The sequence below is a fragment of the Schistocerca piceifrons genome, unplaced genomic scaffold (assembly GCF_021461385.2).
Source record: "Schistocerca piceifrons isolate TAMUIC-IGC-003096 unplaced genomic scaffold, iqSchPice1.1 HiC_scaffold_901, whole genome shotgun sequence".
NCBI lineage: Eukaryota > Metazoa > Arthropoda > Insecta > Orthoptera > Acrididae > Schistocerca > Schistocerca piceifrons.
Genome location: NW_025729170.1, coordinates 148,734 through 174,868, shown reverse-complemented (window position 1 = coordinate 174,868; position 26,135 = coordinate 148,734). Strand labels below are relative to the sequence as shown.

Sequence of the window (26,135 nt, the reverse complement as noted above, 5' to 3'; positions counted from 1 at the left end):
GCGATGACTCGATGGAACAGGATCCGCCTCCCGCCGGTTGTAGCGTTGTTCCCTCGAAACCTGGCCCTCTGTGGCCATCGAGGTGACCAGCTCTTCACCCGTTTTGTTCCCCCTTTTTTCTGACTAGCGATGGCTTTGTTACATTGGAACATAAGAGGTATTCGATCTAATCGGGAGGAATTACAACTGCTCCTCTGCCTGCACTGTCCGCTCGTCCTTGGTCTCCAGGAAACCAAGTTGTGCCCAACTGACCGTATTGCTTTTCCCCACTATACCTGGGAGCGGTCTGACCTCACCCCTGTGGACGGTATTCCAGCTCATGGTGGGGTCATGTTGCTCGTTCGGGACGATGTTTATTACCATCCCATCCCATTGACCACCCCACTCCAAGCAATAGCTGTCCGTATTACTCTTTCTGCCTTTACTTTTTCCGTTTGTACTGTCTACACTCCATCGTCATCCGCAGTTAGTCGGGCTGACATGATGCACCTGATTGTTCAGCTTCCTCCGCCGTTTTTATTGTTTGGCGACTTCAATGCCCATCATCCCCTTTGGGGCTCTCCTGCATCCTGTCAGAGAGGCTCCCTCTTGGCGGATGTCTTCAACCATCTCAATCTTGTCTGCTTCAATACTGGCGCCCCGACTTTCCTCTCGGACTCTACTCATACCTACTCCCACTTGGACCTCTCGATTTGTTTTACCACTCTTGCCCGTCGGTTCGAGTGGTATGTCCTTTCTGACACCTATTCGAGCGACCACTTCCCCTGTGTCGTTCGTCTCCTGTACCACACCCCATCCCCACGTCCTTCGAGCTGGAACACACCGAAAGCAGACTGGGGACTTTACTCCTCCCTGGCGACCTTTCCGGACCACGAACTTCTCAGTCGTGACAGTCAGGTCGAATACCTCATGGCTGTTATCATCCATGCTGTCGAACGTTCCATTCCTCGTACTACCTCTTCTTCACATCGCGTTCCCGTCCCCTGGTGGAATGAGGCTTGTAGAGACGCTATCCGTGCTCGACGACGTGCTTTACGCACCTTTCGCCGCCATCCTACGTTGGCGAATTGTATTGGATACAAACGACTCCGAGCGCAATGCCGTAGAGTCATCAAAGACAGCAAAAAAGCTTTTTGGGCCTCTTTCACCAGCTCCTTTAACAGTTTTACTCCCTCTTCTGTCGTCTGGGGTGGCCTGCGCCGGCTGTCGGGCATTAAGGCCCACTCCTCGGTACCTGGCCTGACTTCAGGTAATGAGGTCCTTGTTGATTCTGTGGATGTCTCCAACGCCTTCGGCCGCTTTTTCGCGGAGGTTTCAAGCTCCGCCCATTACCACCCTGCCTTCCTTCCCAGGAAAGAGGCAGAAGAGGCTCGGCGACCTTCCTTCCACTCGCTGAATCTGGAAAATTATAATGCCCCCTTTACTATGCGGGAACTCGAACGTGCACTTGCACTGTCCCGGTCCTCTGCTCTGGGGCCAGATGCCATTCACGTTCAGATGCTGGCCCACCTTTCTCCGGCAGGCAAAAGCTTCCTTCTTCGTACCTACAATCGCGTCTGGACCAAAGGTCAAGTCCCCATGCATTGGCGTGACGCTGTCGTTGTTCCTATACCCAAACCTGGGAAGGATAGACACCTTCCTTCTAGTTACCGCCCCATTTCTCTTACAAGCTGTGTCTGTAAGGTGATGGAGCCCATGGTTAACGCTCGGTTAGTTTGGTTTCTTGAATCTCGATGGCTACTTACCAATGTTGAATGCGGCTTTCATCGCTGCCGCTCCGCTGTTGACCACCTTGTGACCTTGTCGACATTCATCATGAACAACTTTTTTCGAAAGCGCCAAACGGTAGCCGTGTTCTTCGATTTGGAGAAGGCTTATGATACCTGTTGGAGGGGAGGTATCCTCCGCACTACGCACAGGTGGGGTCTACGCGGTCGCCTGCCTCTTTTTATTGATTCCTTTTTAACAGATCAAAGTTTTAGGGTACGTGTGGGTTCCGTATTGTCCGACGTCTTCCTCCAGGAGAACAGAGTGCCTCAGGGCTCCATCTTGAGCGTAGCCCTTTTTGCCATAGCGATCAATCCAATTATGGATTGCATTCCACCTAATGTCTCAGGCTCTCTTTTTGTCGATGACTTCGCGATCTACTGCAGTGCCCAGAGAACATGCCTCCTGGAGCGCTGCCTTCAGCGTTGTCTAGACAGCCTATACTCATGGAGTGTGGCAAATGGCTTCCAGTTCTCTGAAGAGAAGACGGTTTGCATCAACTTTTGGCGATATAAAGCGTTCCTTCCGCCATCCTTACATCTCGGTCCCGTTGTTCTGCCATTCGTGGACACAACTAAGTTTCTAGGGCTCACACTGGACAGGAAACTTTGTTGGTCTCTGCATATCTTTTATTTGGCTGCCCTTTGTACACGTTCCCTTAATGTCCTTAGAGTTCTTATTGGTTCATCTTGGGGAGTGGATTGCACTGTCCTGCTTCGGTTGTATTGGTCCATAGTCCGATCAAAGCTGGATTATGGGAGCCTCGTCTACTCGTCTGCTCGGCCATCCCTCTTACGCCGTCTCAACTCCATCCACCATTGGGGGTTACGTCTTGCGACCGGAGCATTCTACACTAGTCCCATCGAGAGTCTTTATGCTGAAGCTGCCGAATTACCATTGACCTACCGGCGCGACGTACTGCTTTGTCGGTATGCCTGCCAGCTGTTGTCAATGCCCGACCACCCCTCTTATCAGTCCTTCTTCGCCGATTCTCTCGACCGTCAGTATGGATTGTATGTGTCTGCCCTGCTGCCCCCTGGAGTCCGCTTTCGTCGCCTACTTCGACAATTGGATTTTGCCCTCCCTACCATCTTCAGAGAGGGTGAGAGCCCGACACCACCGTGGCTCCAGGCTCCGGTTCATATTTATCTCGACCTCAGCTCGCTCCCGAAGGAGGGTACTCTGGCTGTAGTGTATTGCTCACGGTTTGTCGAACTTCGTGTGCGACTTACCAGTCGCACCTTTATTTACACTGATGGCTCCAAAACTGACGATGGTGTCGGCTGTGCCTTTGTCGTCGGGGCCGGCACCTTTAAATACCGGCTCCTCGACCAGTGTTCCAGGTTTACGGCCGAGCTTTTTGCTATCCATCAGGCCATTCAGTATGCCCGCCGCCACCGCCATTCATCGTATGTACTCTGCTCTGATTCACTCAGTGCTCTTCAGAGCCTTGGAGCTCCATATCCGGTCCATCCCTTGGTGCAACGGATCCAGCAGTCCCTCCATTCTTCTGCTGCTGATGGCTCTCCTGTCAGCTTTCTGTGGGTTCCCGGCCATGTAGGAGTGCCTGGGAATGAGGCTGCAGTCCTCCTGCCTCGGCCAGCCTCCCATTGTGTCCCGTCATCTGACATTAGTGGGGTTGTTTGTAAGAGGCTTGTGTCTTTGTGGTGGGATACTTGGTCATCACTTCAAGGAAACAAGCTCCGGGCAGTAAAACCGATCCCAACTGCTTGGACAACCTCCTCCTGACCATCTCGGCGAGAAGAGGTCCTTCTGACCAGGTTGCAGATTGGGCATTGCTGGTTTAGCCTACCTACTCTCCAGTGACCCAGCCCTGCAGTGCCCTTGTGGTCATGCATTAACAGTGCGTCATGTTTTATTGTCGTGTCCCCGTTTTAGTCAGTCTCGTGTTGTCCTGTCTCTTCCATCTACTTTACAGGATATTTTAGCTGATGACGCTCTAGCAGCTGCTCGTGTTCTTCGTTTCATTGCTTTGACTGGCTTGTCCAAATTCATCTAACTCCTTCACTTATTTTATCTGCATCTTTGTAAGAACTTTCTGGGGTCCCCCCCCCCCCCTTGAGTTTTACTAGATTCTATGTGCTCTAACACTTGTGACTGGGCGCTAATGACCTCAGTAGTTGAGCGCCCTTAAACCCCAAACAAAAAAAAAAAACAAAAAAAAAACAAAAAAAAAATTATGGAAATGGAAGAGGATGTAGATGAAGATGAAATGGGAGATATGATACTGCGTGAAGAATTTGATAGAGCTCTGAAAGACCTAAGTCGACACAAGGCCCCGGGAGTAGACAACATTCCATTAGAACTACTGACAGCCTTGGGAGAGCCAGTCCTGACAAAACTCTACCATCTGCTGAGCAAAATGTATGAGACAGGCGAAATACCCTCAGACTTCAAGAAGAATATAATAATTCCAATCCCAAAGAAAGCACACATTGACAGATGTGAAAATTACCGAACTGTCAGTTTAATAAGTCACGGATGCAAAATACTAACGCGAATTCTGTACAGACGAATGGAAAAACTGGTAGAAGCTGACCTCGGGGAAGATCAGTTTGGATTTCGTAGAAATATGGGAAGACGTGAGGCAATACTGACCCTATGACTTATCTTAGAAGAAAGATTAAGGAAAGGCAAACCTACATTTGTAGCATTTGTAGACTTGGAGAAAGCTTTTGACAATGTTGACCGGAATAATCTCTTTCAAATTCTGAAGGTGGCAGGGGTAAAATACAGGGAGCGAAAGGCTATGTACAATTTGTACAGAAACCAGATGGCAGTTATAAGAGCTGAGGGACATGAAAGGGAAGCAGTGGTTGGGAAGGGAGTGAGACAGGGTTGTAGCCTCTCTTTGATGTTATTCAGTCTGTATATTGAGCAAGCAGTAAAGGAAACAAAAGAAAAGTTTGGAGTAGGAATTAAATTCCATGGAGAAGAAATAAAAACTTTGAGGTTCACCGATGACATTTTAATTCTGTCAGAGACAGCAAAGAACTTGGAAGAGCAGTTGAACGGAATGGACGGTGTCTTGAAAGGAGGATATAAGATGAACATCAACAAAAGCAAAACGAGGATAATGGAATGTAGTCGAATTAAGTCGGGTGATGCTGAGGGTATTAGATTAGGAAATGAGACGCTTGAAGTAGTATAGGAGTTTTGCTATTTGGGGAGCAAAATAACTGATGATGGTCGAAGTAGAGAGGGTATGAAATGTAGACTGGCAATGGGAAGGAAAGTGTTTCTATAGACGAGAAATTTGTTAACATCGAGTATAGATTCAAGTGTCGGGAAGTCGTTTCTGAAAGTATTTGTATGGAGTGTAGCCATGTAAGGAAGTGAAACATGGATGATAACTAGTTCAGACAAGAAGAGAATAGAAGCTTTCGAAATGTGGTGCTACAGAAGAATGCTGAAGATTAGATGGGTAGATCACATATCTAATGAGGAGGTATTGAATAGAATTGGGGAGAAGAGGAGCTTGTGGCACAACATGACAAGAAGAAGGGATCGGTTGGCAGGACATGTTCTGAGACATCAAGGGATCACCAATTTAGTACAGGAGGGCAGTGTGGAGGGTAAAAATCGTAGAGGGAGACCAAGAGATGAATACACTAAGCAGATTCAGAAGGGTGTAGGCTGCAGTACGTATCAGGAGGTGAAGAAGCTTGCACAGGATAGAGTAGCATGGAGAGCTGCATCAAACCAGTCTCAGGACTGAAGACCACAACAACGACAAGGCAAGGGACCGATGACCTTTGCAGTTTAGTCCCATAGAACTTGACACAAATTTCCAAATCTACCCCATACACAGGCCTGTTACAGCAAAATGGTAACAAATTGCCCTATGCATCGTTATGTTACAGCACATTTGTAACTGATTGCCACAATACATCACCATGTTATATAAAATTGTAACAAATTCCACCATACCCCAAATCTGTGGTGACAGTGTGTGTATGTGATATAACCAGAGAGTGGGTGTCAGCTACTGAATCCCAAATAGTATTCTTAACACTGGCGGCTGCCATTATCCCAATTAAGGTGTCTACCATGAGCTGAAACGCATGTTGGATACTACTGGTGTCATGATAGTAAGTTTACATGATGATTGCTATTATCCTGATCAGTACAACTACCATTACTTTTAATGTACGATTTTACTCAACAATTAAAAAAATAATGCCCTGTCAGTTGGTCTCAGCTACTGGATCTCAAAACTGTATTCTAATACCAAAAGCTTGTAGTGTATGTGGCATAACCTGACAGTGAGTGTCAGCTACTGGGTCTCAAATAGTATTCTAACAGCAGAAGTTGACACATGTGGCTATAACCCAACAGTGAGTATCAGCTATTGGATCTGGATCTTAAATAGTATCCCAAACACGAAACAAAATTCAAAAAAATGGGTCCATTCATCAGCACTACTTTACAAAATTGTAACAAATTGCCCCATACATCTACGTTGTTGCACGAAAGTGCAAGATATCACAACTCTTACACAAAATTATCAAAAATAGCCACATACATCAACATTCTTGCACAAAACTGTAGTAGACAGCCCTTTTCATTGTCATTGTTACACAAACTGCTAAGAAATTGTTTCATACATTGTCATTTATGCTGATGTCATTTATACATATTCTTAGTTAGCAACATATGGTGCAATTTGTTACAATTTCATGTCACAATGATGACGTACGATACAATTTGTTAGTTTTGTGAAACACGAGGTGTATTGGGGCAATTTGTTATAATTTCGTGTACCATTGACAATGTATGGGGCAATTTGTACAATTACATTTTTTGCCTAATCTATAACTGTCTGCCTACATAAGTGACTGGTCAGCATAAATGGTTGGCACACGGAGGACCTGGGTTCAAGTCCTCCATACTGCCAAGGATTTTTCCTTGGTGGAGGACTGGTATGGGATGTACTCAGCCTTGTGATTGCAACTGAGGAGCTACTTGACTGACTAGTAGTGGCTCCACTGTCCAGAAAATGTGCCAAAAGGCCAAGATAGCAGTGTGCTGATCACATGTCCCTCAATAACACATCTGCTTGACACTGCAATGCAGAGGATGACACGGTGGCCAGTGGATAGCCCTTTGGCATTCACGGCCTGGCCAGGAGCTCGTTTTTTATCTATAACTGTATGTAAAATGGGAGAATTGGTTACAATTTTGCTGTATCATGGTGACATACAGGGTATTACAAAAAGATAAGGCCAAACTATCAGGAAACATTCCTCACACACAAAGAAAGAAAATATGTTATGTGGACATGTGTCCGGAAACGCTTACTTTCCATGTTAGAGCTCATTTTATTACTTCTCTTCAAATCACATTAATCATGGAATGGAAACACACAGCAACAGAATGTACCAGGGTGACTTCAAACACTTTGTTACAGGAAATCTTCAAAATGTCCTCCGTTAGCATGGATACATGCATCCACCCTCCGTCGCATGGAATCCCTGATGCACCAATGCATCCCTGGAGAATGGTGTATTGTATCACAGCCGTCCACAATACGAGCACTAAGAGTCTCTACATTTGGTACCGGGGTTGTGTAGACAAGAGCTTTCAAATGCCCCCATAAATGAATGTCAAGAGGGTTGAGGTCAGGACAGCATGGAGGCCATGTAATTGGTCAGCCTCTACCAATCCATCGGTCACCGAATCTGTTGCTGAGAAGCGGTCTTATACTTCATCTGAAATGTGCAGGAGCTCCATCATGCATGAACCACATGTTGTGTCGTACTTGTAAAGGCGCATGTTCTAGCAGCACAGGTAGAGTATCCCGTATGAAATCATGATAACTTGCTCCATTGAGTGTAGGTGGAAGAAACTAAAATGAGATCTAACATGGAAATTAAGCGTTTCCGGACACAAGTCCACATAAAATCTTTTCTTTATTTGTGTGTGAGGAATGTTTCCTGAAAGTTTGACTGTACCTTTTTGTAACACCCTGTATAGGGGCAAAGTGTCAAGTAGCCTCATACCCTAACAGTACCCATCATACATTCAGGGTAATGGTAGTCACCATATCAAATGACCATCATTACGCTCAGTAGTATCAACCATGGCAGTCCCCATAATTAAGGTTGTGGCAGTCGCAGTCCACTGTTCAGCATGTTATTTCATCAAAGATTCTTGTAGTCTCCACTATGTAATAGCATAAGTTAGCAATGTCAGCAGAAGATCAAGAACATTTTGTAATACAAGATAAAGTTAATAACTTAGCATGGATGCACTATAATGCCTGGGTGACTTTCTAAAATAGCTGAAAATGGATAGTTCAAAGCATATCAACCCTCATTTCCAACCTGTATGAAGGTGTATCAATGTTGTTTCATTGAGGTGTCATGTAGTTTGAACAGAGTGACAGCATTTTTCAGTCATTGGCAAGTGCACTTATAAGCTGAAAGTTAGGTCAACAGTAATGTTACATGTGTTTCGTAATTTATACAACAGATCTTTAAATATTTTGATAAATAATGCACACACATTTTGTTCTCTTTAAAGCATGGTGCAGTAATCAAACTTTGCTTGTTGTGATGTGCACATTAATCTATTAGATATATCAGTAGTGCCAATAATCTGTATTTTTTTAACAATATTATAGAAGAATGAAATTACTTGAGTAGCACCTTTTATGTTTTGTACTTCAGATACACACATAGTTTGATTGCTTCAAAGACTGAATTTTTGTTAACAATCAGAGACCTGTAGCTATACTTGCATTTTGATAAATAACTTTGTTTTGATAAAAAGATCTCATTTTCAATACCTGGAACTTTCATCTTTGTGTGAAACCTTTTCCATCTTTTCGTTTTTACATTATGTATTTGGTACTTTTAACAGAGCAGAAAAGATAGATTACTACTTGCCATACAGATAACCTGCTAAGTTGCAGATAGGCCCAATTAAAAGACACTTGCACATAAGCCTTCGGCCACAGTCAATTGGAAAAAGAGTAACACACACCATTCATTACTACAAGCAAGCACACTTCACGCAGATATCCGTGCAGTCTAATGCGCTGTTTCCCGAGTGGGAAGCCTCAGCGATTGAGGGCTGGTTCCCCTTATTCCACCTCAGTCACACTATGTCAAATTCTGTCTCCATGTACACGTAAACCATAATTACTCTACCACGCAAACATTTGGGGTTTACACTTGTCTGGTATGAGATGTTCCCCGGGGGGGGGGGGGGGGGGGGGGGGGTCAAATGGGGGCTGAACTGCACAATAAACCTGGGTTTGGTGTGGGTCGGCAGTGGGGTGGGTGGTCTGCTGTGGTCTGTTGTGGGGTTGTGAACTGTTAGGGCTACGGCAGGACCGAAGCCTCTCCATCGTTTCCTGACTGCCAACTCTGGCAGCACAGGCTGGAGTGCAACTATACTGTAAGATAGAAGCAGTAATTTGAATGAGGTGAGGGAAGGGGAAGTGCTAGCAGTGTATAGGTTAGGGAAGAAAGGAGTGTCATCTTGCGAGGTGTGCAGGTACTAGAACGCTATCAGGCACAGCGTCAGGAGGTTGTGGAGCAGGGAATTGGGGAAAATGGAATGAAAAAGGAGAGGAGCAGAGAAAGATGGGCAGGTGCATTAGCAGAGGATGACAAAGAAAGAGTGTAGGCGATGAGAATGGGGAGGAGGTAATAGGACAGAGAGGGTGGGAAATGTTGGGTGGAGGGTGTGGGGACAGTATGTTACCATAGGTTGAGTCCGGGATAATTACAGGATCACAGAATGTGTTGTAAGGGTAACTCCAATCTGTGCAGTTGAGAAAAGCTGGTGGTGGATGGCTTGGTTGGTAAAGCAGCCATTGAAATCAGGCATGTTGTGTTCAGCTGCATGTTGTGCCACAGGGTGGTCTACTTTCCTCTTGGCTATAGTTTGGTAGTGGCCATTCATCCAGGTGGACAGCTGGTAGGTAATCTTCATGTAGATTGTTCTTATTCCTATGACATTTAACTGGTGAATAAATAATGCTGAAACTTGTAGTGCAATGAAAGATAGATAGCTCCATGTCATGCATTTAAAAAATGTATTAGTCATTTACAATAAAATTCAGGTACAATGTGAGATATACAATCACAGCACATTACGATGCGTAAATACACGGATTTCCTAACCATATACAAATTACAGGGGTCACAATAAACTGCCAGCACATACAAAAATAAGAACTTGGAAAAAATATATATAAACCAGGCCAAAGATATAGCTTGTTAGCCACACTTTAAAGTTCTCTGTAGAACATTGTGTGTGAATTCCCAGTTATAATTTAGTTATCAGAGGAAGACTAAATTATTTTTGGATGTATCTACTTTTGCATGGATGGGTACACATACAGCAACCTAGAGCACTTAATACATTACATTACATTACCTGAAATGTCAGCAGCTGTTTCCAAAGTGGTAGCTTCAATGTGAGCAATGTTTGACATTCAAGTAAATCAGTTTCCAGAGGATTAGATCAGATGAGGGGAGGAAGGCGGGAAGTATTTGCTTGATTCTGTGAGGAATGTAATGAAAAAGGACATTAGTGGATCATTCTATGTAAACACCACAAAGCAATCCTTTCAAGTTAAACATCTCTGATTTCTGCCACATTTTCTATGTTCAATCATCTCGGTAAGAGATGAACAGCTACCGATCTCTGCCATACACTGTCAGATGGCTTGCGGAGTATGGATGTAGATGTAGATGTATATGAGAACCCTGTGGAAATTACAGGCCTGCAAACTGAAACCAAAATTTACTAGACTTGTGATTCTAATCTATATAGAGCAATGGATTTATCACCAGAAAATTAATTTAGTAGGCCCTTGCATTAATATGCAGTATGACTTCACATCCTCCAATTAATCTTTTCCCTTCCTATCCCAGACTGTCACCAGCCAGCAGTCAAGGTGACCCTGGGTGTAGAGGAACCTTTCTTAACTTAAATGTGTTGTCTCCTAGAGACTTCCATAGAATAACATGAAAGTGTGTATATGTGCCACTTCCATTTTCATTTATCAGTGCAATATAATGAAACTATCAGGTTTCTTTCCATGCGGAAGGAGGTGCGCTTAGTAACTGTACTATTTTCAAGTAGTAAAGGGTACCCCTTACTACTTGACATTGAAACTAAATAACTCAAAATATACCACACACAGAATATATAAATATACTTTTATAAGGATTGGATAGGAAATTTACGTTTGTATTATAGATTTTAATTAAAATTGTACCAACCATCACCACCTCACACATTATCATTGGCACTTTTGTCAGTGAAATTAATTTCATAATTACGTTCTTGAAGAATGCGCAATGACAGAACAAGCAGTGGCAATGGCCAACCTAAAGAAGTTTTTTTTTTTTGTTTTGTTTATGCCTTCTGGCTGGATCAACGGAAGCGTCCGATTCCACCCGTCTGCTTTGACCCGTGACGTAATGGTATTGTGGTGTGTGACGTCACGACGATGTGGAGTTTTTGAGTTGGTTGTGTTTCTAGGTGCCATGTTGTTATATTTGCTGGTGCCCTCTGCTGGTAAAAATAGACGTGCTGAGTTTAACGGGTAACATTGTGTTCATTTGAGTTTGGGTTGTCATCGTGCTAAAGTAGTTTTGAGTTTCTGTAGTTAGTGCGATAACGTGGGTTGTGATGTATTTTCAGTGAATTATTTAAGCGAATAGCCTAGGAAGAAATTGACTCCTTGCGAGAAAACGTAAAAACTGAAAATTGTGACCGGAGTGTTGCGGCATTTTTTGTAACACAACTAGAAAAAAAAAGGAAGACCTTAAAGAATATGGTACCATTGTCTAGGTGAAAGATACGTATGCATGAGACAATACAAATTTAGGCTGAAGTTCTGTAGAAGCCAAATTATTTTATTGTTGCCAGTGCCACATAAGCTTTCTGTGTATGTGATTCACACACTTTTAACTTTTGCTGCAGAGTTTTAAAGGTGGAAAGAGAATGTAGCAACGCATCAGGAACATTCGTTATGGTCATACAGTGCAGTATTTGTTTCATGCAGTCCCGCACTGCTAGTATGTTCTTACATCCATGTCTCAATTATTAAAGCACGATAAGATGGGTTGGAATGACACTGACGAAATTGCATACAAGTAGTGTTTAACAACAGAGATCAAGGTACTGCGGTGTTTGCTACGACTTTAAACAGCTTCTACAACACTAATTTATCACCCAGCAGGAGCTGGAAATCTTTCGGATACTAAAGACGAACGCAAAGTAAAATGATCTCGCGTTCGTAATAGGCAGGTATCACAACAGTTCACAGGGAAAAATTCACCCATTACAAATGCAAATACTAATTAAGTCTGTCATACATGGAAATATCGGACTTATTTCATTACACATTTCTACATGATCCCACTCTTCTGTTCTTTAATTTTGGTGAGATGATAACAAATAAATAGGCAAAACGATTTTGGCTTATTTATGCACAGCCTTGACTTATCCGCGTTATTACCGACAGACGTTCCTTTACACAATTAATTATACTAAACGAGTTGATGGAAAATTGCGCTCATTGCAATTAACAAATATCAGATTTTTAAGCTACACAGAAAAAACACCATGAAACGCGAAAGATAATATGGATAACAATTTCATTTTGGTTTTTTATGAAAATGTTTTCAATTAACAATTCAGTATTGATATTTTTATTTCTTTAATAATGCGCTATTTCGCTAGTGGCATCTGGAAAAATGAAATTCGTACTAATTACTGAATATTTTCGTATTTCTTATTTTTATGACTGACATATCTCCCCTTCTAACATCCTTGATTACGTCTTTGACAGCAGAATACTTCTTTGAACGCTATGCAGAGGAAAACAAAGACGCGTTAATATTTGAGTTTTGGCGGCAGTAGTGTGTTGTTCGCGCATCGTGTGCGGTTTGTTGTCGTCGAAGACTAACAAAATGGCTGGTGTTTTTGGCATTCATGTGGGTAATTCTTCAGCCTGCTTGGCGTATTGTAAGGTTGGTAATGTTTTTCATATTTGTTGTTCACTGAGAACTTCTAATGTGCCAGAAGTGAAGTCATGAACGATTATTCTTCTAGCCCGAATGTATTCGTGAGAAACGTTCTAATAAGATCATATCAATGTAACTTTGACATTATTTTACGTTTTGTTTCTCAGGATGGGAAAGTTGATATTATAGCCGACGACAGTGGCAACAGAATAATGCCTGCAATAGTCGCGTTTGTAGACGGTGAAGAGGTAAGGAAATTTTGTACTAAGCAGCAGTTTATTTGAATAGTGCCCTCTAAGCTCAAATTGCCTGTTACTTCTTAATTTAGTTGGTTTACCACTGTTCCGTAATTCCGCTTCGTGATCAAAATTTAAGAGATCGAATGTGTTTCAGACTGTTGGACTCCCAGCGAAGGCAGCTCTTGTTAGAAATGCCACATGTACAATCGTTCGCAATAAGAAACTCTTAAATGACAGTATTCCTGACGACGAACTTGAGCATCATATCAAGTCAGTGAAATGTAAAATAGTGACTGAAGGAGGCCTGAAATATGAAATCCGAGATGAAGACAAGATTGCTGTGTATACCCCAGAAGGAGCCATGACGTGCATTTACAAAAAGCTGTTTGGTATGTAGAAATGTTTTATGCGTATCGCCCCGATCTCATATTCCTACGAGTAGCTAGTATGGTTCATTCCATGTAATATCACAGGGGGTGAAAATGTGGCTATTTCAGAATTTAGTCATATTTGGAACATGGATGCCCACATGTCTCAGTAGTAAAACTGCCAAATTGCACTGTTCTAACTCTTACCATTTTTGATAAATTCAGGTTTGAAGATTCATGGGTGGGTACCCAGTCATTAGTCAGGAACCGGTTTCCGTATTCTCAGACACTTGCTATTCAGTAATGAGGTGACCTACAGACATAAAGTATTTTAGTCATGTACTGTGTGAGTCATTAAGTTGATATATTGCATAAAAAGTAGGATACATCTATGTTTTTTATGAATAACGTTGAGAATTGCTCTTTCTCCATGATGTGCTTTACATGTGTGATTTTTTACAAATTATAACTTCACAGAGGGGAAAAAATGCACTATTCATCGTACGCACTATAACTCTTTAGTGCTAGCATTAAGTATAAATAACAATGACAAGCTTTTGGCATTGAAATTAGTAGTTCTTACCTTCACTTAAAGATGACTCCATCACAAAAAAGGGCAAATTTGACAAATTTCAAAGTCCTGTGGGGTACATAGACAATTGAATCACAATATGATTTTTTGCTGAAATGTTTATATATCTGTCAGCAATCTTATCTGCAAAGAATACAGGGCATTAATAATAAAAACGTGTATTCCTTGAAAAATTGACCTGTAGGTCAGAACTATAAACAATTTAGAGCTGAAAACAGTTATGAATCATTTTTCTCAGTGGGTATGTTGTATTTCTCTGTTAAGTGTCTTTCCTGTGTAAGGAATTAAGGGACAATGTGGGTGCACAAATGAGGTGATACATTCATATTCTGTCACTGCAACTTAAAAAGACAAGTTAAATGAAACATAAGAAATGGTGTAAGCAGTAATGAGACACAGTAATAACTTTAAATATGTACTTATATGTACAGATACAAAAATATTACGAAGAACATTTTGATAAACAAATTCAAATATAAAGAAGGAAACTAACTTTAAAACCCTTCCACTTTGCATATAACTGTTTTCCTCGACATCTTGATGCAGAAGCAAAATGAGTTCACTTAAATGTGAGAGATATTATTTTTTTCCGAAGCACTTGTTGTCATGTTTATACAACTCCTCACTGTGTCTTTGTAATGATGGGAATCTGCCTGACGTGTAGTAGCATTGGAGAAGGGGACCCAAACAGCATCATTCCAAGCTAGCCATGAAGGGAATTGTAAATCAGCAGTAGGCATGCAGTTAATCTCAACATCTTTAAACTCATGTGATGCCTGGGAAATGGGTCCTGTGTGCCAGATTTTGTTGTATTTGAAAGCCACGTTCTGCCTGACTTGCAACCTTTTCTGCAAACCATTTCATGAGCTCCCATTGCGACACTGCTCCTTTTTTATATGTGGGAAGTCTCTTTATTATAAAGGTGTTAATTGCAGTGAGTAGTAATGTGTGGTGCAATCACATTACTGGAAATGTCATTGCTATACTGTACCTGTGTTCTGAGAAACCTTAATGTTACTTGATCTGTGAAGAAGCAAAGCATATTAGCACCCTGTATTGTCTGGAGTGCCCTGTGAACAATGCAACCAATTTTCCGATATAAGGAGCTCCTAACTCAGAAATGTAGAATTCAGCTCGTAATGGACAGTTTCAAGTTTTTATCTGCTCCACCTTTATTGAGTATTGTCAGAGTAACTTCTACTGTTGGTGTCCTAGAGCACATCGGACTTGGAGAAAGAACAATTAAAGAGATGCATGGTTTAATTGCTGCTCCAGAATGCAGGAGTGGTCAAAAGATGTTACCTGGAATTGTCAGAGAAGAAGTAGTTATATCTTACGAAAATGATAATATTTCAAGACTTTGTGCAAGGAATTAAAGACTCCTTCCACAATGGTTCATAACAAGAAGATTCACATAAAATTGCATGAAGGTTTCTTGAAATACAGGTACAGCACAGTGACAGTTTCAGAAACCCAATTGAAACAAGCATTTCTAGTCATTGCTACTATCACCTTTCTAATGAAGAGACTTCCAATGAATGCAAATGGGAGCACTGTTGCTATGGAAACTCGTGAAAATGCTTTTTGGGAACGATTGCAAGTTGAGCAGAATGTGGCTTTCAAATTCCACAAAATCTGGTACACAAGACACATTTTCCACCAATCACGTGAATTTAAAGATGTTGAGATCAACTATATGCCCCCTACAGATTCACAATTCCTTTCATGGTCCAGTTGGAATGATGCTGTTTGGCTACCCTTTGCCATTGTGACGTCTAAGGCAGATGTCCTATCATTACAAAGACATGGTGCACAGTTTTATAAACATGACAATAAGTGCTTTGGAGAAAAATCATATCTCTTACCTTTAAGTGAACTCATTTCATTTCTGCATCAAGATATCAAGGAAAACAGTTATATGCAAGGTGTGTGTGTTTTAAAAATGCAGTTTCCATCTTTGTATTTGATTTTTTTTATTTTTTTTATGAAATTTTTCTTTGTGGAGGTTCTATATCAGCATATACCGGTATATATTCAAAGTTCTTAACGTCTCTCATTATTGCTTGCTGCTTTTCTTAGTTTTCGCTGAAGTTTGTTTTTAATTTACAGTAAAACAGAATAGAAATATATCGCCTCATTTGTGCACCAAAGTTATCTATTGTAATTCTTTACACTGAAAAGACAACTAACAGTGAAATAATAATAAAAAATCCGGTGGAGGCCCGGGAAAAGAACAGGCCTTCGGTATGTTCTGCCAGTCGTAAAAGGTGACGAAAAAGAACAAACCACTAATAGGGCTAATCCCCCTTTTAGTGTGATTAGTTGGTTCAGGACAGAACTAAAGAAGCCTTGGACAAGCGCCGTCATGGTCGGGGATGACACTTGAACCCTATGCCCGCCCACAATGGTAACGACACTGCTAGCCAACTGGAAAATGATTCAAATCCAAATAGAGGTGTTTTGCAGGATATGCTTCCTGCAACCACCCTAGAAGGAAAACAAAAACAGAGGATGAGATGGTCAGATGAAGTTAATTGACACCTCATGCTCTGTTATTACCAAGCAACAAACCTAGGAACCAACACAACTGGATACTGATCACAAGTATACACAACATTTATAATCAGATACCCAGAATTAAAATTTTTAACAGATCAATGACTAGCTGATCAGATCCGTGTAATAATAAAAAATAACAGGATACACCAGTCAGAATTAGAAAACATCAAACAACAAGTACAACAAATATTGGAACAAAATAATGTGCAATCAGAAGAAGAAGAAAATACAGTAATGGACTCAAACATCCCAGAGCAAACAAACAAAGGACAACACGCATCAATTAAACAATCAGAGGAAAACTAAATCTTAAGACAGCCACCAGAACAAGCACAAATAGAACACGAAGTGACACACTTGTTAGATATAGAAGAAAAAATTCAGCTGACATATATAGAATACAAAGACACAAATACAGACATTAGACCATTCTTGCATAGACCACCAAATAACCCACAAGTCGAAACAACAATAAAAACTATCAACACAATCATACACAACAAAATAAATGAAAACACAACTATGGAAGAGTTACAACTACTGGTTTATATAGGAGCACTCACTACACTAAATATACACACTAGGCAGAGATCAGAACCAACCAACACACAGAAGAAACCCACAAAACCAGCATGGCAACACAGGCTACGGATCAGAATAGAAAAACTGAGAAAAGACATCGGACAGCTAACACAATTTATAACAAATGAAATGCCAGAAAAAAAAACGAAAAAGGTTAGGTAAAATCTCACAACAAGAAGCGATAGAGCAATTAGATGAAAAGAAGCAGAAATTACAAGCATTGGCCAAACGACTTAGAAGATACAAAAAAAAGTGAAAATAGAAGGAAACAAAACCAAACATTCAACACAAACCAAAAGAAATTTTACCAGACAATAGATAACACACACATTAAAACAGACAATCCACCAAACATAACAGACATGGAACACTTCTGGAGCAACATACGGTCAAACCCGGTACAACATAACAGGCATGCACGGTGGATACAAGCAGAAACAGACACATACAAGATGATACCACAAATGCCTGAAGTGATAATTTTGCAACATGAAGTCACCCAAGCAATTAATTCTACCCACAATTGGAAAGCCCCTGGAAAAGATAAAATAGCAAATTTCTGGCTAAAGAAGTTCACCTCAACACATTCACATCTGACTAAATTATTTAACAGTTATATTGCAGACCCATACACATTCCCTGATACACTTGCACATGGAATAACTTATCTGAAACCTAAAGATCAAGCAGACACAGCAAACCCAGGTAAATATCGCCCCATAACATGCCTACCAACAATATACAAAATATTAATTTCAGTCATTACACAGAAATTAATGACACATACAACACAGAACAAAATTATAAATGAAGAACAAAAAGGCTGTTGCAAAGGAGCACGAGGATGTAAAGAGCAACTGATAATAGATGCAGAGGTGACATATCAAGCTAAAACTAAACAAAGGTCGCTACACTCCGCATACATTGATTACCAAAAAGCTTTTGATAGTGTACCACATTCATGGTTACTACAAATATTGGAAATATACAAAGTAGATCCTAAATTGATACAGTTTCTAAACATAGTAATGAAAAATTGGAAAACCACACTTAATATCCAAATAATATCACATTGCAGCCAATACAGATTAAGCGTGGAATATACCAAGGAGACTCATTAAGTCCTTTCTGGTTCTGCCTTGCTCTGAACCCACTATCCAACATGCTAAATAATACAAATTATGGATACAATATTACTCGAACATACCCACACAAAATCACACATTTGCTATACATGGATGATCTAAAACTACTGGCAGCAACAAATCAACAACTCAACCAATTACTAAAGATAACAGAAGTATTCAGCAATGATATAAATATGGCTTTTGGAACAGACAAATGTAAGAAAAATAGCATAGTCAAGGGAAAACGCACTAAACAAGAAGATTACATATTGGATAACCACAGCGACAGCATAGAAGCGATGGGAAAAACAGATGCCTATAAATATCTAGGATACAGACAAAAAATAGGAATAGATAATACAAATATTAAAGAAGAACTAAAAGAAAATTATAGTCAAAGACTAACAAAAATACTGAAAAAAATTTGACAGCAAGAAACAAGACAAAAGCTATAAATACTTATGCTATACCAATATTGCCCTACTCATTTGGAGTAGTGAAATGGAGTAACACACCCCTAGAAGCACTCAATACACTTACACGATCACAATGCCACAAATATAGAATACATCACATACATTCAGCAACTGAAAGATTCACATTAAGCAGAAAGGAAGGGGATTTATCGATATAAAAAATCTACATTATGGACAGGTAGAAAATTCAAGGAAATTCTTGATAGAACAAGCAGAAACTAGCAAAATACACAAAGCGATCACTCATATAAATACATCGGCTACACTACTGCAATTTCATAACCACTTCTACAACCCTTTAGATCACATAACATCAACAGATACAAGGAAAGTAAATTGGAAACACTACATGGCAAGCACCCGTATCATCTGACACAGCCACACATCAATCAAGACACATCCAACACATGGCTAAGAAAAGGCAATATATACAGTGAGACGGAAGGATTCATGATTGCGATACAGGATCAAACAATAAACACCAGATATTACAGCAAGCATATTATTAAAGATCCCAATACCACAACAAATAAATGCAGATTTTGCAAACAACAAATAGAAACAGTAGATCACATCACAAGCGGATGTAAAATACTAGCAAATACAGAATACCCCAGAAGACATGACAATGTAGCAAAAATAATACATCAACAGCTTGCCTTACAACATAAACTTATAAAACAACACGTTCCCACATACAAGTATGCACCCCCCCAGGGGGTCCACAACTCTTTTGTGGATACGTGCGTGGCGAGCACGGGGCCCCGAGCCATTGCAGCCTTCTTTCTCTCCCGGGCTGCATTTCCTTTCCCTTCCCCTCCTTTCCCCTCCATACCCCTTTCCCCTCGCCCTCTCCCCTCCCTCTATTGGTGTCCTTGCTTATGTTGGCCCCCGCTATCCTCCTGGTTCTGTTGGTTTTATACTCCGGCTTTGTTGCGTAATCATCTCCTCCTTTTGGCATTCCTTGGTCCCCCTCTGGGGTTTGACCTCCATTCCAAAATTTCTCTTCCGTAGTGTGAGCCATTTGGGGAAGAGCACCTTACCTAGTGTCTCCGACGTGTGCCCTCCTAGTACATTCCACCTTTTCTTTTACGTCGTTGTCTGATGCTAGGGTGCATAGCCAGCACGGTAGCCAGCCCGTGTGGTGGGGTCGCTATGTACCCTTTTGGTTGAGCCCCCTGAACACACAGGGATCACACTTCTGATACCTGAGCTGTGACCTCCTCATGCATGCCTTGGAGTGGTTGCTCGTCCTCCTGGAGCATCGGAACTCCCGGCAATGGCCGCCGTGCCAGACGGCCCTTGCTGTGGCTGGGTGGCGCCCGTGAGGAGAGCCCCTGATCGGAGTGGGTGGTATCAGGGCGGACGCTATGCAGATGAAACGCATACGGGTCCAAAACTCTGTCCGCTCTTCTGCGGCCGTCTCTCTGCGTGGTACTGATTCCCCAAGTGCTTCTTCTCTTGCCCCTTCGGCCTTCCCTTCCGTGGCTACCCCCTGGGAGGAGGGTCAGGCCCGTCGTCTAGGGGCAAAACCTTTCCCCCGTTATCTAGTTTGCACCAGGACTGATGGAGATACTTTCACCAGTGTCAAACCTTTATTCTTTGTGGAACACATTGAAGACAAGTTCGGCGAAGTGGACTCCCTGAGCAAGATGCGGTCGGGTTCGTTGCTGATAAAAACTGCTTCGGCTGCCCAATCTGTGGCCCTTCGTGCCTGTACCCATCTTGGCACAATTCCCGTGTCCATTACCCCTCACCAGTCTCTAAATATGGTACAAGGTGTGATTTTTCACAGAGACCTCATCCTTCAAACTGATGAGGAACTTCGGGACAATCTCGGATGGCGGGGTGTTCATTTTGTTCGGCGTGTTCAGAAGGGTCCTAAAGATAATCGTATTGATACTGGTGCCTTTATCCTGGCCTTTGAAGGGGATACCCTTCCTGAGAAAGTTAAGATTATGGTCTATCGCTGTGATGTGAAGCCGTACATCCCACCTCCTATGCGGTGTTTTAAGTGCTTGCGTTTTGGCCACATGTCTTCTCGCTGTTCCCAGGACCCTCTCTGTGGTGACTGTGGACGTCTACTCCATGAGGGGAGTCCCTGTGTTCCCCCTCCTGTATGTGTAAATTGTCATGGTAGTCATTCTCCACGTTCAGCAGATTGCCCAGTCTATAAGAAAGAAAAAAAGATACAGGAGTGTAAGTCCCTTGATCGTTTAAGCTACACAGAGGCCCGTAAGAAATATGCACGATTGCACCCTGTGTCCATGACATCTAGTTACGCCTTGGTTACATCTTCATCCCTTCCTCCCCCTTCCTTACCCCCATCCCGGACCCCTCTCCTTCCCCCCTCCCCTGCGGCTCCCACACCTTCTCCTCTGGGCGCTGCTCCCCCTCCCCAGCCGGAGAAGTGTCCCACTCCTTCGGCATCTGCCGGTCAAGGGCGCCTCTCCCGGGATGCCCCTTCCCGGCACCTTCCAGGTCAAAGGTCTGCTGCAGCGCGGCGACCGCGAGAGCCGCGGTCTATCAGCCCCCAGGTCGCCCGGTCTCTTTCTGTTCCTGATCTTGCTGCAGCTGGCTCCATTATGCCACACAGCCCTCCTCGATCTCAGCCTGAAAAGAAGAAGAAACATAAGTCCCGGGACAAAGAGCCTCTGGTGTCAACGGAGGTCCCTTCCCCGACTTCACAACCGGATTCTGACCTGTCGTTTATGGATGTCGCCCCCTCCTTGTCGGTGACGGGTGGGGACCCGGCGGTATGACTGGATTTAGCATGTTCAGCCCTCCTTTAAACCATCGTTCTGTGGTTCTCCAATGGAACTGTAATGGATACTATCGTCACCTTCCAGAATTAAAATCCCTTCTTTCGTCCTACTCTGCAGCTTGTGTGGTTCTCCAGGAATCTCATTTTACTGATGCTCACTCACCGACCCTCCGTGGGTTCCGTGTTTTCTGTCGAAATTGGGTCGGATCCTTGCGGGCTTCTGGTGGCGTTTGTACGTTGGTCCGTACAGACATTGCTAGCACGTGGATTCCTCTCCAAACTACATTGGAAGCGGTTGCTGTTAGGGTCCACTTAGACTCTGCAGTCACAGTTTGCAATCTTTATCTCCCTCCTGACAGGACTCTTACACCTGCTGCCTTAACCACCCTTCTTCAGCAACTTCCTCCTCCCTTCCTCCTCCTTGGGGATTTTAATGCTCATCCTTTGTGGGGCAGTGCCTTTCCATCTAGACGAGGTCTTCTTATAGACCAATTTATTGCAGACCACGACCTGTGCCTTCTTAATGATGGCTCCCCTACTCATTTCAGTGGTGGTCATGGTACCTTTTCTGCCATTGATCTTTCTCTTTCTTCTCCCTCTCTCCTCCCTTCATTACACTGGTCGCCACACGACGACCTTTGTGATAGTGACCATTTCCCGTTGATTATCACGCTCCCTTCCCGCTCCCCGATGGAGAGGTTACCTCGTTGGTCTTTCCACTGTGCCGATTGGCCTCTATATACTGCACAGGTCGAGTTTTCTCCCTCTTTGTTGGGTTGTATTGATGACGTCCTACGTGACGTGTCTGACGCGATTGTTCGCGCTGCTAACCTTGCTGTCCCGGGCTCATCTGGACAATTTCGTCGTCGGCAAGTCCCGTGGTGGAGTACGGCCATTGCCATTGCCATCCGTGATCGCCGTCGAGCTTTGCAACACTTTAAGAGGCACCCATCTGTAGCCAGCCTTTCTACCTTTAAGCGCCTTCGCGCTAAAGCCCGTTATTTAATCAAACAGAGCAAGCGGATATGTTGGGAACGATTCGTTTCTTCCCTTGGTTCCACTGTCCCTCTGTCACGGGTATGGGCTACACTTCGCTCTCTCCAAGGTTGCCATCGGCAGTCCACCCTCCCAGGCCTTCACCTCCCAGATGGCATTTGTACGGACCCATTAGTTCTCGCAGAACATCTTGCGACCCATTTTCCAGTGGCATCAGCGTCGGCCTCCTATCCAGCTGCTTTCCTTCATCAAAAACAGCAGGCTGAAGCTGTCACCTTATGTTTCACCACTTGTGAGTCAGAATCTTACAACGAACCTTTCACTGAATGGGAATTTCTTTCTGCTCTATCTTCTTCTCACGATACGGCCCCTGGCCCAGATTCCATTCATAACCAGCTGCCTCAACATCTCAGTGCTCCACAACGGCACCATCTTCTTCGGGTGTTTAACCGTATCTGGCTCCAGGGTGACTTCCCTTCTCAGTGGAGGGATAGCATTGTGGTTCCTGTCCTTAAGCATGGTCAGAACCCCCTATCTGTTGACAGCTATCGGCCAATTAGTTTGACCAATGTTGGTTGTAAGTTACTTGAACGGCTGGTAGCCCGTCGGCTCACTTGGGTCCTCGAATCTCGGGATCTATTGTCCCCTTACCAGTGTGGCTTTCGAGAGGAACGATCTCCAATCGATCATTTACTTCGCTTGGAATCCGCAGTTCGGCAGGCTTTTTCCCAGCGCCGCCATTTGGTTGCAGTGTTTTTTGACCTTCGCAAGGCCTATGACACGGCCTGGCGCCATCACATCTTACTAACCCTTCATCAGTGGGGTCTTCGGGGCCCACTCCCGATTTTTATCCGCCAGTTCCTGATCCATCGGTCATTCAGAGTTCGAGTTGGTACTGCTTTTAGTTCTCCACGGACCCAGGAGACGGGCATCCCACAGGGTTCTGTCTTGAGTGTCCTTCTTTTCCTCATTGCTATCGATGGACTTGTGGCCTCTGTCGGTCCCTTGGTCGCCCCTGCCCTGTATGTGGATGATTTCTGCATTTGGGTTAGTTCCTCCTCGATGCCATCTGCAGAACGGCAGCTCCAGGTGGCTATACGGCGTGCCTCTGCATGGACCCTCTCACACGGGTTTCAATTCTCTCCTTTAAAATCGCGAGTGGTCCACTTCTGTCACCGTACTACGGTCCACCCTGATCCAGAGCTCTATCTCGCTGCACAAAGATTGCCTGTGGTTCCACAGTTTCGTTTCCTAGGTCTTCTTTTCAACAACAAGCTCACTTGGCTGCCCCATATCAGACTCCTGAAGGTAGGATGTTTCCGTAAACTCAATGTCCTTCGCTTCCTTGCCCACTCCTCTTGGGGTGCGGACCGTTCCCTCCTCCTCCGTCTTTATCGTGCTTTAGTTCTGTCACGTTTGGACTATGGTTGTCAAGTTTATGGTTCAGCTGCTCCTTCCACGCTGCACGTGCTGGATCCGGTCCACCATCGTGGTATCCGTTTGGCCACCGGTGCCTTCCCTACTAGCCCTGTTGATAGTCTCCTGGTTGAAGCTGGGATCCCCCCCCCTTTCTGTTCGGCGGTCCCAGCTTCTGGTGTCTTATGCCCTTACTATCCGTTCTTCTCCCGCTCATCCTTCCTATTCTATCCTATTCCCAGACCATGGACGTCGCCCGCCTGACTCCCGCCCTCGGGCGGGTTTACCGGTTGGACTGCGCCTTGCGTCTCTTAACCGTGATTTTCGGCTTCCTTCTTTGTCCTGTCTTCCTCGCTCCCTCCCCTCCACCCCACCTTGGTTAGTTCCTCGGCCTCGAATTCGGATGGATCTCCGCCGCGGTCCGAGAGATTCCATCCCCCCGGTGGTGTTCCGTTCCTTTTTCCGCCAAATTTTATGGGAGTTTCGGGATGCTGTTGTTTTTTACACTGATGGCTCTAAATCTGCTGATCATGTTGGGTATGCCTTCACGTCCTTTGTTGGAACGGAAAATCATCTACTGCCACCCTCATGTGGGGTGTTTACTGCGGAATTGATGGCAATTTCCCGGGCCCTTACCTTTATTAAACAATCCCAACACAACCGCGTTTTGTTATGTACGGACTCGATGAGTGGCCTTCTTGCTATTGACCGGTGTTTTTCGCGCCATCCCTTGGTCTCTGCCATCCATGACCATCTCGCTGATCTTCACCGTGCTGCTTGTTCTATTGACTTCCTATGGGTCCCGGGCCATGTGGGTATCCCGGGTAATGAGCTCGCTGATCGTTTGGCTGGGGGAGCAGTTACTTACCCCCCCGTTTTCTGTCACCCCTCCTGCAGCGGATTTACGGCTTCACATCAAATCCCACTTTGCACAGTCATGGGCCAATTCTTGGGAGGCTACTCCACTGTCTAATAAACTTCGTGCCATTAAGGTGAATCCAGGCCCATGGCGTTCTTCCTTTCGCCTCTCCCGCAAGGACTCGACCACACTGTGTCGTCTCCGCATTGGCCATACCAGGCTGACCCATGGTTTCCTTTTGCGTGATGAGCCACCCCCGCTATGTGGTTGTGGAGCCTTCCAGTCAGTGGCCCACATTTTGGTTGAATGCCCCCTTCTTTTGGCTCTGCGTGCTAAGTACAGGCTCCCCCACACTTTACCTTTGATGTTGGCTGACGATTCCCGGATGGTCTCTCTGGTTCTAGGTTTCTTCCGGGAGAGTGGTTTTTATTCTCAGTTTTAAAGTTTTTAATCTCCCTCTGGTGTTGGGGCAGGGCGGTGAGTGTTTGGGTGTCTCCCACTGTAGGCAGTGTTCAGAGATGCCCGATTCACCTCCCTGACCGGAATCCTCTTTTCTTTCCCTTTTACTCTGTTTTTACCCCTTCTTTTTAAGGCTTGGTTAGTTTTTCTATTCCCATACGTACTTTCTGCATTATAGCAGTTGTACCTTTTAAGTAACAGGTGGTCTTGGCTATGCTGCTTCAGCATAGTGTTGGGTTCGTTCTCTTGCCAACTTCCCTCATTTGTTTTTACTATTGACAATGTGACTGCCCTTTTACGTTTCCCCTTTTTCCGTTTTATTGTTCTGACTTTTCTGAGATGTCCCGTTAGCAGAATGGAGTCTATTTGAAACAAGGGACTGATGACCTTGCTGTTTGGTCCCTTTAACCTCAAACAACCAACCAACCAACCAACAAGTATGCACCACAAAATGTACTGGAGAATGATGAATACAAATTATACTGGAACAGAACCATTATAACAGACAAAACAACACCACATAACAAACCTGACATCATACTCACCACTAAAAGAAGAAATTAACACAACTAATTGAAATATCCATACCCAATACAACAAATATACAAAAGAAAACTGGAGAAAAAATTGAAAAATACATCCAACTGGCTGAGGAAGTCAAGGACATGTGGCACCAGGATAAAGTTGACATTATACCAACTATACTATCAACTACAGGAGTCATACCACACAATATCCACCAGTACATCAATGCAATACAGCTACATCCAGACTTGTATAAACAACTACAGAAATCCATAATTATTGATACATGTTCAATTACCTGAAAGTTCCTAAATGCAATATAACATATACCACACAGTTAAAAGGAAGCCACGCTTGATGAAGGTCCACGTCACTTTCCATTTTTGACCAG

The 26,135-nt window shown here is 43.5% G+C and overlaps 1 protein-coding gene across 1 annotated transcript in view; it reads left to right on the top strand.

Moving 5' to 3' along the window:
- Window positions 1–12,637: 12,637 nt before the first annotated feature.
- The window catches only part of LOC124771264 (heat shock 70 kDa protein 14-like), a gene marked incomplete at its 3' end in the record, with an annotated part of 156,569 nt that continues 143,071 nt past the window's right edge, over window positions 12,638–26,135 (top strand). The window contains exons 1-3 of the mRNA XM_047249295.1: window positions 12,638–12,788; window positions 12,950–13,030; window positions 13,176–13,410. Coding sequence (XP_047105251.1) covers window positions 12,729–12,788; window positions 12,950–13,030; window positions 13,176–13,410 — 376 coding nt within the window. The remainder of the gene's footprint in view (window positions 12,789–12,949; window positions 13,031–13,175; window positions 13,411–26,135) is intronic.